The 12,202-nt window shown below is 47.5% G+C and overlaps 1 protein-coding gene across 3 annotated transcripts in view; it reads left to right on the top strand.

Annotated features, from left to right (window-relative positions):
* Positions 1 to 12,202, top strand: part of LOC140201195 (alpha-actinin-2) — a 113,155-nt gene that overhangs the window by 83,881 nt on the left and 17,072 nt on the right. For all 3 annotated transcript variants that reach the window (XM_072264906.1, XM_072264904.1, XM_072264905.1), the window contains one exon: positions 667 to 849. In XM_072264906.1, coding sequence (XP_072121007.1) covers positions 667 to 849 — 183 coding nt within the window. The remainder of the gene's footprint in view (positions 1 to 666; positions 850 to 12,202) is intronic.

Here is a 12,202-nt window from a genome sequence, read left to right as displayed (position 1 = left end):
GGGATGGGAATTAGAATTAAAATGTTTAGCCACCGTGAAGTTGTGCTTTTGGTGGACGGAGGAGAGGTGCTCGACAAAGTGGTCCCCTAATGTACGATGGGTCTCAGCAGTTTAGAGGAGGCTACATCAGGAGCATTGGACCCAATAGATGACACCAACAGATTTGCACGTTGAAGTGTTGCCTCACCTGGAAAGGCTGTTTGGGCCCTGAACAGAGGTGAGGGAGGAGGCCGATGGGCAGGTGTATCACTTTGGCCACTTGCAGGGAGAAGTGCCAGGAGGGAGATTAGTGGGGAGGGATGAATGGACAAGAGAATCAAGGAGGGAGTGATCTCTGTGGAAAATGGAGAAGAGGGGAATGTGAAGGTATGTTGGGTGGTAGGTACTTAACATTGGTATTCCACTAGACCAACTGTTTTCATTGTACTCTAGATAAAACAATCCTTTCAATTATATTTTATTTATTTAAATAATAACATGCAGAAATATGTTTGCTGTTGTCACGGGTTCCAGAGGAAAGGACTGGCATTTATCCGCACCCCAACACAAACCAGAGACTTCCATGGACCTGGTCTTTGAAAGTGACAATTACAATATTTGTGCCATGAATACATGCTCATGATTTAAAATGAAGCTTTCTTTCTGCACGTTTCTCCTGCTGTTTAGAATCTTGTAATGGCTCATGAACAGTTTAAAGCCACCCTTCCAGAAGCAGACAGTGAGAGACAAGCCATTCTGGGAATTCTCAATGAAGTACAGAAGATTAGTCAGACCTATGGCATTTCATTTACAATGTCCAATCCATATACCACCATAACCCGTGAAGAAATTAATGCCAAATGGGACAAGGTAAGATCAGAAAAAGCACTCTCAAATAACCTACTAAGAAAAGAATGTAGTAAACGTGCAACATTGGTGACTTCTGAAAAGCAAGCTAAATTGCTAAAATATTTTAAGCTTGAGGTTTTTGCTATTGCTGATATTTTTTTCATTGCTGAGGCGCAGTCTCAAACAACATTTCTTTTGTTTTCCCCTCTGGACAGTGACAAGTCTGCCATCGATTTTTAATAGTAGTTGATTTTATTTTTAGTGCATGACATTTATCATTTTGCTTTATGAATCAGACTCTGGTTTATTATCACTTGATATAACATGATTTTTATTATTTTGTGGCAGCCATGCAATGCAGAGACACAAAATGACTACAAGTTACAAAACAGTGAAATAAAATGGATAATGGAGTAGTATTCATGCACTTTGCAAAAATCTGATGACAGAGAGGAAGAAGCTGTTTCTGAATCATTAAGTGTGGATCTTCAGGCTCCTGTGTTCACTGGTAGTAGCATGCCCCGCATGCAATTGAGGCAAAAGTAACTTGAACAACACACAAAATGCTGGTGGAGCTCAGCAGGCCAGGTAGCATCTATAGAAAAGATGACGTTTCGGTCTGAGGCCTTTCATTGCTTTAAGAGGAGAAAGTGAAGCACATTTTGAAAATATTAGAAGCTATAGTGCAGTGGAGAAAGGAGAGAGCAGTTAAATAGTTTCAGCTTTTACATTGTAATGGACTCGACACTCTCCTGTGTGTATACTTCCGATTTGTGATTCTTAGTTACTCTCAGTGTAAGAACTCAAGATGACATGGGCAATATGTCCACACTCGGGACCTCTGCGTATACACATTTTCTCTGGTAGAATACTCGGGTCTGTGGAAGTTGGCGCTGAAGGAGAAGCCCTGAACTAATGCATTATGTCAGAATTTTCAGGTTGGAAATGTCCCCTTCATGGTGAGCTGGTCATCTCGGGTAGATTGGAGGAGTAAAAATGGGAAACGATGTTTGTCATCAATGAATGGAAAGGAGGAAAATGGCAAGGTGAGCCAATTTCTTTCCTTTCTGGAGTCGATTTAAGACCAGCTTGGCCAGAACACTTTCATGAAGTTGACACCCATCATAATGACAGCCATGAAGATGCTGAAAATGTTTAGATTTCAATGCATCGTTCAGAGCTCATTCACACTAACGTTGGAAGCACAAGAGTGGTATTTGCAAGTATTTAAAATGTTGAGAGACAGTCTTTTTCAAAATAAGTTTATTATCAAAGTACATGCAGTATATGTCATCATATACTTATACAGAGATTCATTTTCTTGTGGGCATTCACAATAGATACAAAGAAATGCAATAGAATCAATGTAAAATTACGCAAAGAAGGACAAAAACAAGGTGCAAAAAGAAGACAAACTATGCAGATATAAAAAAATAATAAATAAGTAATAAATAATATTGAGAACTTGAATTGTAGAGGCCTTAAAAGTGAGCCTGTAGATTGTGGAATCAGTTCAGTGTTGAGGTGAATGAAGTTACCTTTTCTCGTTGCTACCATCACGTGGAAGGTACAAGAGCCTTGGGACTCGCACCACCAGCTTCAAGAACAGTTACCACCCCTCGACCAACAGGCTCTTGAACAAAACAGGATAACTACACTCATTTAAGTACTCTTTTATCTTGTTATTTCATGCTCCTTATTGTTGCTATTTATTTGTATCTGCATTTAGATTATGAGAACACTCAGTACTCTTTTATTGTCATTTAGAAATGCATACATGCATTAAGAAATGATACAATGTTTCTTTGGAGTGATATCACAGAAAACAGGACAGACCAAAGACTAACACTAATTATAACATATAGCTACAGCAGTGCAAAACAATACCATAATTTGATGAAGAACAGACCATGTGCACAGTAAAAAAAAAGTCTCAAAGTTCCAAGTCGATCGACTCCCGAGTCCCCGATAGAAGGCAGCAAAAGGGAGAAACTCCCTGCCATAAACCTCCAGGCACCGTCAACTTGCCGATGCCTTGGAAGCAGCCAACCACAGCTGATACTGAGTCCATCCGTCCAAAAACTTCGAGCTTCCGACCGGCCTCTCCGATACAGCCTCCCGAGCGCCGTCCTCTGCCGAGCGCCTTCAACCTCTCCCCGGCTGCTGAAAAACGCAAAGCCGAGAATTTTGAGGCCTTCAGCTCTGGAGATTCCAGTTACCACACAGTAGCAGTGGCAGCGAAGCGGGCATTTCAGAAATTTTCTAGATGTTCCTCCGTGCTCTCCATCAAATCAGAATTGTGCACAGTCCCCTACTTGACGGATAACAGACATCATCACCGAAGTGGCCGCGCGCGCTGCCGTCACACCGCCATCTTCTCCTCCCTCCCGAGAGGTTTTTTTTGCACAATTTGCACAATTTTTTGTCCATTGTTTACAGTAACTGTTCTGTATGCCCGCAGGAGAAGAATTTCAGGGTTATATCCAGTGACATGTCTGTATTCTGATAATAAAATTTACTTTGAACTTTGAGCTTAATCCACACTGGCTCAGGAGCCTGGTGGTTGAAGGGTAATAACTGCTCCTGAACCTGGTGGTGTGAGTCCTGAGGCTGCTGCGCCTCTTTTCTGATGGCAGCAGCGAGAAGTCAGCATGATCTTCATGATGGATGCTGCTTTCCTGTGGCGGCACTCTTTGAAGACATGCCCAATGGCGGGGACAACTTTTCAGGATTCAGAACTGTTTAATGTCGTTTCCTGTACATAAGTGTACACAGAACAAAATAGTTGTTAATCAGAATCCAGTACAGCACAAAAAAAACACAAATGATAAAGGACACAACAAATATAAATACGTAAGATAGGTTATATACATCGATTTTGTGTCCATAAAGTGACACTAGGCTGTGCATAGGATGACTGACAGGAATTGATAAATTACTGGCGTTGGGGCTGTGCAGGGCTGGGTTAGTGGGTGAAGGTGTTGATCAGACTGACTGCTTGGGGAAAAGTAACTGTTTTTGAGTCTGGTAGTCCTGGCATGGATGCTACATAGCCTCCTCCCTGATGGGAGTGGGACATGCATACCATGAGTAGGGTGGTGTGATCCTTTATGATGCTGCTGGCCCTTTTACACAACTTTCTGTTCTATTTTGTAACTCCAAAACATGAAATTAAAATGAAAACAAGGAGATGGGAGGTAAACATATAAACTTCTTTTTTCTGCAGGAGATAAACATGTGAACTTGATTATTTACTGTACACAAAGTGCGCACGTATCATGTGGTGATGTCATGATATATGCAGTGCACGTATTTTTTACATGTAACCATAATGAATTATATAAACAACAAAGAATGCTTCATCAAACAACATAATTACAGGATTACTCAAATATTACTGCAATATTAAATAGACAACACTCTCTGCAGCTATGTCCTTTATGGTGGGTAGGTGGGTACTGCTGGTGTGTTGGGCAGTATGAACTATCCATTGTAGCGCCTTCCTGTCCTCCACAGAGAAGTTTCTGTACTCTGCAGAGATGTAGCATGTTAGGATGCTCTCTGCTGTGAATCTGTAGAAGGACATGAGCGTAGCTGTACACAGTCCAGCTCTCTTCAGCCTCCAGAGGTGTTTGTGAGCTTTTCTGACAATGTACAATATGTTCTGAGACCAGGAAAGTTGTGTGAGATGTCCAGTCCCTGGAGTTTGAAACTGTTCACTGTTTTCATTGCTGTGCTACTGATGTAAAGAGGGGTGTGAGTGATAGGAGTTCTCCTAAATTTGATAACCATCTCATTTGTCTTGTTGGCATTGAGAAAGTGGTTGCTTGTCTGGCACCAAGCGTTGAGCTCCTCCACCTTTTCTCATCATTGATGGTCAGGACCCCCATCACTGTTGTGTTTTCAGTGAACTTGACAATGACATTACTCGGGTGTTTGGCCGTGCAGTCGTGTGTAAGTAGAGCAATGTGTACACGGCAATGGGATCAGCACACATCCCTTGGGGACACCCATGTTGAGGATGATGGAGAGGGAGGAAGTGTTGTGCATCCTCACTATCTGAGGTCTTTTGGTTAGGAAGTGCACACCCAGTTGCACAGTGGTGTCTTTAGACCGAGGAGGAGGAGTTTGTTCACTAAGATCTGTGGAACAACAGTGTTGAATGCTGAACTGAAATCCAGAAGCAACATTGGGAAGAGGGATGATGATTTGAATCAGTGGAGGAGCAGGAAAAGTGAGTTGAAGGTGAGGAACTGAGACGAGTGTTGATGCAGTGGGGGAAGAGGTAGTGACAAATGACAACAATAGATTGTAGTCACCCTCAAACAAAACTGGGCAAGCCGGTCAAACTTTGATTGTGGAGTCATTGTGTGGAGCTCCTCTTCCCAGAGCACTGGGGAGTTTCACCCCTTTCTGTAGAGCTGTTAGATCAGGGGCACAGACACCATTGTTACTAATGGGACTCGTGTCCGGTTTACGGGAGCTTATTCACTGATGATGAATTTTAAATATTTGCCGACGCCATGATCCCCCTCTCCCTGCCCCCTTCCTACCCTCAGCCCACAACAGAGACCAATATCAGAATCAGGTTTATCATCATTCACATGTGCCTTAAAATTTATTTATTTTTGTGGCAACAGTACAGTGTAAAATGTAAAATTGCTATTAAGTTGCAATAAGAAATAAATGAAAATATAATGCAAAAAGGGAGCATTGCAAAGTGAAATTTAGATCACTCTACGATGGAGGTGTGTAAAGGTCTCTCAGATTGGCATGTGAATGTGCCAAGAATGGAGGGATGTCTCTCTCTCCCTCCTACCCCCTTTCACATGCCAGATTCCCCTCTCCCTGTCCCTTCCCATTCTCACTGTACACCAGAGAGTCAGTCCGACCCTCCTTTTGCCCCACCAGCCCCTTTCCTCAGCTGCTCCCCCCCCTCACCTCCCCACACCGACAACCTCCACCGTCTACCCTCTCCATCCCAACATGGGGTCCCTGACCCTGAAACGTCGGGTGTCCCTCTGTCCCCACAGATGTCACTCAGACCACAGAATTCCCTCCACTGGGGACACGAGAGATGCTGACGCTGAGATCTGGAACAACACACAGATTCTGTAACCTTTCTCTGACAGGGAGGGGTGTAGGGGCTGGAGGGGGTTACAGAGTCACATCCTCTCCTTCCCTAACTACCTTTGGCCCCTAGTGCTTCTCTATCCTCCACAACGCCATCTAACCCTAACCTACCTAAGTACCTGTTTCTATAACCTCCCACCCCTTCCCGTCTCTGTAAACCCCTCCAGCCTCTGCACCCCTTCCTGTCTCTGTAAACCCCTCCAGCCCCTGCACCCCTTCCTGTCTCTGTAAACCCCTCCAGCCCCTGCACCCCTTCCTGTCTCTGTGAACCCCTCCAGCCCCTGCACCCCTTCCTGTCTCTGTAAACCCCTCCAGCCCCTGTGTGCTCTCCTGTCTGTCTCTGACACCCTTCCAGCCTTGCCTGACCCATCTCTATAAGTTCCCTGCAGCCTTTGCACCCCTCACTGGCTCTGTAACCCCCTCTCACTCTGCTGCCCTGCCCCCCCCCTTACTGGCTCTGTAATCTCCTCTACCCTGCTGCCCTTGCACCCTTCACTGGCTCTGTTATCCCCTCCATCCCTAAGTACCATGCTGTCTCTGCAAAACCCTCCTATCCACTACACCCTTCCCTCTCTGTAACTCCTTTCAGCATCCTGAGTCCTCCCTGTCCCTGTTTCAGGCACCCCCTGAATTCCTGGCACCCCTCTCTGTGTCTGTCACTCTCTGAGTCCTGTCCAAACCTCACTGACTCACTCAGCTTCAGATCATAAGATAGAGGAGCAAAATTAGGCCATTCTGCCCATTGTGTCTGTTCTGCTATGGATCATGATTGATTTGCCCTCTCAAACCTACTCCCCTGCCTTCTCCCCACAACTTTTGATGCCCTACTGGAGAGCCTATCAACACCTGCTTTAAATATACTGAATGACTTTGTCTCCACAGCAATCTATGGCAATGAATTCCACAGACGCTTCACGCTATGGCCACAGTGATTGCTCCTCATCTCTGTTCTAAAGGGTCAAGCTTTCATTTTGAGGTGTGTTCTCTGATTCTAGACTTTAGACTCCCCGACTATTAAAAATCCTCTCCACACCTACTCTACCTCAGAATTCCGGTATTCCATAGGTTTCAATGAGATTTTCCTCATTCTTCTAAACTCCAGGGAGTACAGGCCCAGGGACAGTAAATGCTCTTCACATGTTAACCCTTTTATTCTTGTGAATGCCATTTGGTCCCACTCCAATGTCAGCACAAATTTTCTTAAAACTGCAGACAATGTCTGGCCTCAAAAACGCCTCAGTATTAGTTCCTTCTTTTTATTTTCTCATCTTCTCAAAATGAATGTTAACGTTATATTTGCCTTCCTCACCCTGCAAGTTAACTTTTAAGGAATCCTGCCTGAGAACTACCAAGTGCCTTTGCACCTCTGGTTTGTGAAATTTCTCCCCATTTAGAAAGTAGTCGAGGCTTTTGTTCCTTCTACAAAAGCGCATGACTATACACATCCGGAGCACTGTCTTCAATCTGTCTCTTCTTTGTCTATTCTCCTAATCTCTCCAGCACCTCTGCATACTCCCTGCTTCCTGAACACTATTTGCCTCTACTCGGACATGGGCACCAGCCCCCAGCGGGTCATAGACTCACTCGCCTCTGACTCCGACCTCAGCTCTGGGGCCCTGCAGGCTACAGGCTCCGCCACCCCCAGCTCCGGATCCAGCTCAGACCGAGGTCCTGACCCTCTCCGGACCGGGACTGCTCTTACTGCCGCTGGGTCCTACCGCCCGTCTCTTTCCCCCACTACCCTCTTTCCTCCCCGCGACTCCCAACCTTCCCTCTACCCCTCATCACCCCTCCATTCCTCTGATCCCTCATCCTCCCCAACCCTGCTCTCCCTGAACATCCCAACCCCCTTCTCCCTCTTGAGACCTCCCACTCTTCACCCTCCTCTGACCCCAGCTCCAACCCTTGCCGTGTCTTCACCAGCCCCTCTGACCTTCCCCTTTCTGAGGCAGAACGTTCTGTCCTTAGCAAGGGCCTCACTTTTGTCCCCCTCCATCCACACCTCAGTGAGTTCCGTGCCTGCCATGATGCTGAACTCTTCTTCTGTTGCCTACGTCTCTGAGCCTACTTCTTTGGCAAGGATTCCCCTCCCCCTACTGATGACCCCTTCAGTCTTCAACCTTCCTCCTCCTCCTGGACACCCCGCCCGGGCGTTCTACCTGCACTCGATCTTTATATTTCCAACTGTCGCCAAGACATCAACCATCTCAACTTCACCACTCCTCTCTCCTGTTCCAACCTCACTCCCTCTGAACGCACTGCCCTCCACTCTGTCCGCACTAATCCCAATCTCACCATCAAAACCGCTGACAAAGGTGGTGCTGTGGTAGTCTGGTGGATTGACCTCTACCTCACTGAGGCCAAACGGCAGCTCTCGGGCACCTCCTCTTACTTACCCCTGGAACAGGACCCCACCAAACAACATCAAACCATTGTCTCCCGTACCATCACCGCCCTTATCAACTCTGGAGACCTTCCATCCTCAGCCACTAAACTCATAATTCCCACACCCCGTACCGCTCGGTTTTACCTCCTCCCCAAGATCCACAAGCCTGACTGTCCTGGCAGACCCATAGTCTTTGCGTGCTCCTGTCCCACCGAGCTTGTATCTGCCTACCTGGACTCCATTTTGTCACCCATAGTTCAGCCTCTCCCCACCTACATCCAGGATACATCCCATGCCCTCCACCTCTTCAATAACTTCCAGTTCCCTGGTCCCAACCGCTTCATTTTCACTATGGATGTCCGATCCCTATACACCTCCATTCCCCATGAAGAAGGCCTCAAAGCCCTCCGCTACTTTCTGGGTAATAGACCTCACCCGTTCCCCACCACCACTATCCTCCTCTGGTTGGCGGAACTGGTTCTCACACTCAATAACTTCTCTTTTGGCTCTTCCCACTTTCTTCAGACCAAGGGTGTAGCTATGGGAACTTGCATGGGACCCAGCTACGCCTGCCTCTTCGTTGGTTATGTAGAACAGTCTGCGCTCCAAACCTATTCTGGTACTGCTCCCCAACTTTTCCTTCGGTACATTGACGACTACATTGGTGCTGCTTCCTGCACCCATGCTGAGCTCGTCAATTTCATCGACTTTACTTCTAACTTCCATCCAGCCCTCAAATTTACTTGGTCTATCTCAGACACTTCTCTCCCCCTTCTCGATCTCTCGGTCTCCATCTCTGGAGACAGACTGTCCACTGACATCTTCTACAAGCCCACTGACTCTCATAACTACCTCAACTATACCTCTTCCCACCCCGCCACATGCAAAAATGCCATTCCCTATTCCCAGTTCCTCCGTCTCCGCCGCATCTGCTCCCAGGATGAGGTTTTCCGTTCTTTAAGGATCGTGGTTTCCCTTCTGCTGTCATCAATGATGCCCTCACCTGCATCTCCTCCATTTCCCACACTTCGGCTCTCACCCCATCCTCCCACCACCACAACAGGGACAGAGTTCCCCTTGTCCTCACCTACCACCCTACTAGCCTCTGGATCCAACACATTATCCTCAGCAACTTCCGCCACCTTCAACAGGACCCCACCACTAAGCACACCTTTCCCTCTCCACCCCTCTCCGCTTTCCGCAGGGATCGGTCCCTCCGCGACTCCCTTATCCACATGTCCCTCCCTACCGATCTCCCACCCGGCACTTATCCCTTTAAGCGCAAGTGCTACACCTGTCTGTAAACTTCTCTTGACACCATTCAGGGCCCCAAACAGTACTTCCAAGTGAGGCAACACTTCACTTGTGAGACTGTTGGGGTCATCTATTGCATCCGGTGCTCCCAGTGCGGCCTCCTCTACATCAGTGAAACCCGACACAGATTGGGGGACCGCTTCGTCGAGCGCCTCCGCTCCGTCCGCCAAAACAGACAGGATCTCCCAGTAGCCACCCACTTCAACTCTGCTTCCCACTCCCATTCAGATATGTCCATACATGGCCTCCTCTACTGCCATGATGAGGCTAAACTCAGGTTGGAGGAGCAACACCTCCTATACCATCTAGGTAGTCTCCAGCCCCTTGGTATGAACATAGAATTCTCCAACTTCCGGTAATTCCCTCCCCCTCCCTTCCCCTATCCCTATGTCACTCTGCCCCCTCCCCCAACTGCCTACCCCCTCCCTCTTGGTTCCGCCTCTTTCTACTAATTGTCAACCTGCGTGTGTGTGTGGGGGGGGGGGGAGATCCCCATCAATCCCTGCACCACTCCTCTCTCCGTAAACTTTCCAGCCCCAACACACCTAACAATCTCTGTGACCCCACAGGCTCCTACTCTACACCCTCTCTGAATAGCCCCCTCCATCCTCCACACCCCTTCTCTATCTCTGTAAATCTCTCCTCCCCCTACAGATACCCCAACTCTTTAAACTCCTCCACCCCCTAAACCCTTTACTATTTCTGCAACCAGCTCTAACCCATACCCTCCTACCTGTCCCTGAGAATTCTCCGGCCCCTAGACCCCTCCTTATCTCTATAAACCACGCCAGCCCCTATAACCCTCCCTGTCGGAGAAGGGTTACAGAATCAGCGTGTTGCTCTAGATTCCAGCATCAGCATCTCTCGTGTCCCCAGTGGAGGGATCTCTGTGGTCTGAGCGACATCTGTGGGGGCAGAGGGACACTCGATGTTTCAGGGTCAGGAAGCCCGTGTCGGGTAGGAGTGGGCAGATGGGGAGGTTGTCGGTGTGAGGAGGTTTGGGGGAAACGGCTGAGGAAAGGGGCTGATGGGGTAGGAGAGTTGAACTGAGTCTCTGGTGTGCGGTGAGAATGGGAAGGGGACAGGGAGACTTTTACACACCTCCATCGTATCAGTCTCCACTGCCAATCCTTGGTAGCACATTCCAGACACACTCCCCCCATGTGTGTTTAAAAAAACTGAAGAAAATTGCTAAGTTCCAATGTCATCGTGTGACTCTGGCTCCTGCGAATCTCTGGGCTTTGGTCCAAGCGGTCTGGAACATGGCTGCCCCATGTCGGTGTTACTTCAGTGATCTGTGAGATCCACATCCAAACATGCCGCAGGATTCCTTGCAGTACAGAGTCTGGCTGGTGGTGGTGGTGAATCGCTGGTGGATTCCTGGAAGATGGAGGGAAAGAGGTGAGTGTTTGGGAATGGAAAATCTGTGCCATGGCATTTCTGCACAGATGTTTCCACCTTCTCCTCCTGTGCCCCCTGACGCAGAGATACAGAGACGGGAAGTGTACACTGTACACCTGGAGTGAATCTGACCCAGAGATACAGAGACAGGAAATGTAACGGTACACTTGGAGTGAATCTGACCCAGAGATACAGAGACGGGAAATGTACACGATACACTTGGAGTGAATCTGACCCAGAGATACAGAGACAGGAAATGTACACGGTACACCTGGAGTGAATCTGACCCAGAGATACAGAGACAGGAAAATAAGTAAAATAGGTGAAGGAAATGATATACAAATAGACGATCATACAGTAAAGGCAGGCTGTTTTAATGCTTCAACACCGATTAGTTGAAGGAGAGGGGGTGAAATTTCCAGCCTCAGATTGTGGTGAATCATTGGAAAATTCACATCCAATCGGCTGTTGGGTCGAGCAAGATGTCAAGCCCAAAATCTCTCTGTATTACACTGCAGACTAGAAGATCCAATACCTGCATTATCTAACATAATAAGCTGTTGACCAGAGGCTCTTCGTTGACTGTTCCTATGACAGTATCTGCCTGGAATTAGGAAGCATGAATGCAGAGCTCAGGAAAGTGTAATAAAGGCAGGCTCACCAGGCGAAGCAGACACTGGATGAGTGGTCCCGAATAGAGGGGAATTAATTCTTTAGATGAGTGAAGGGGATGTGGTTATGTTTGGAGGAACCCTCGGATGAATGGAGAATATACGCTGAGTCACAGGGAGGAGAGGAATGGGTTAGCTGAAGGGGCTGAATGGCAATTTCCTGTCTTATTTCTGACTGGATTTGAGTTGAAGAACTCACCGAAAGGCAACTCTTGTAAAGGCATAGCGTCGTTCTCAGGTGGTTGAAAGACCGGTGGCTGGGCCCTTGAACCAATGTCTCTGCTTCTTCTGATGCTTTCTACTGTTGGACAAGAATAGAGAGAATTCAGTCTGTGTCTGAACCCGGGAGTGCGTGATGAGATGTTCCAGCAGACCTTTGCCAACTGATTCTACCTCTGACCTCCTGAGCCCCAGTCCCCTTGTACTTCAGCCTTAATGCAACACTGCAATATCACCCCAACTCTGCCAC

This window comes from Mobula birostris, chromosome 8, assembly GCF_030028105.1.
Source record: "Mobula birostris isolate sMobBir1 chromosome 8, sMobBir1.hap1, whole genome shotgun sequence".
Classification (NCBI taxonomy): domain Eukaryota; kingdom Metazoa; phylum Chordata; class Chondrichthyes; order Myliobatiformes; family Myliobatidae; genus Mobula; species Mobula birostris.
This window is presented reverse-complemented; position numbering and strand designations above follow the sequence as displayed.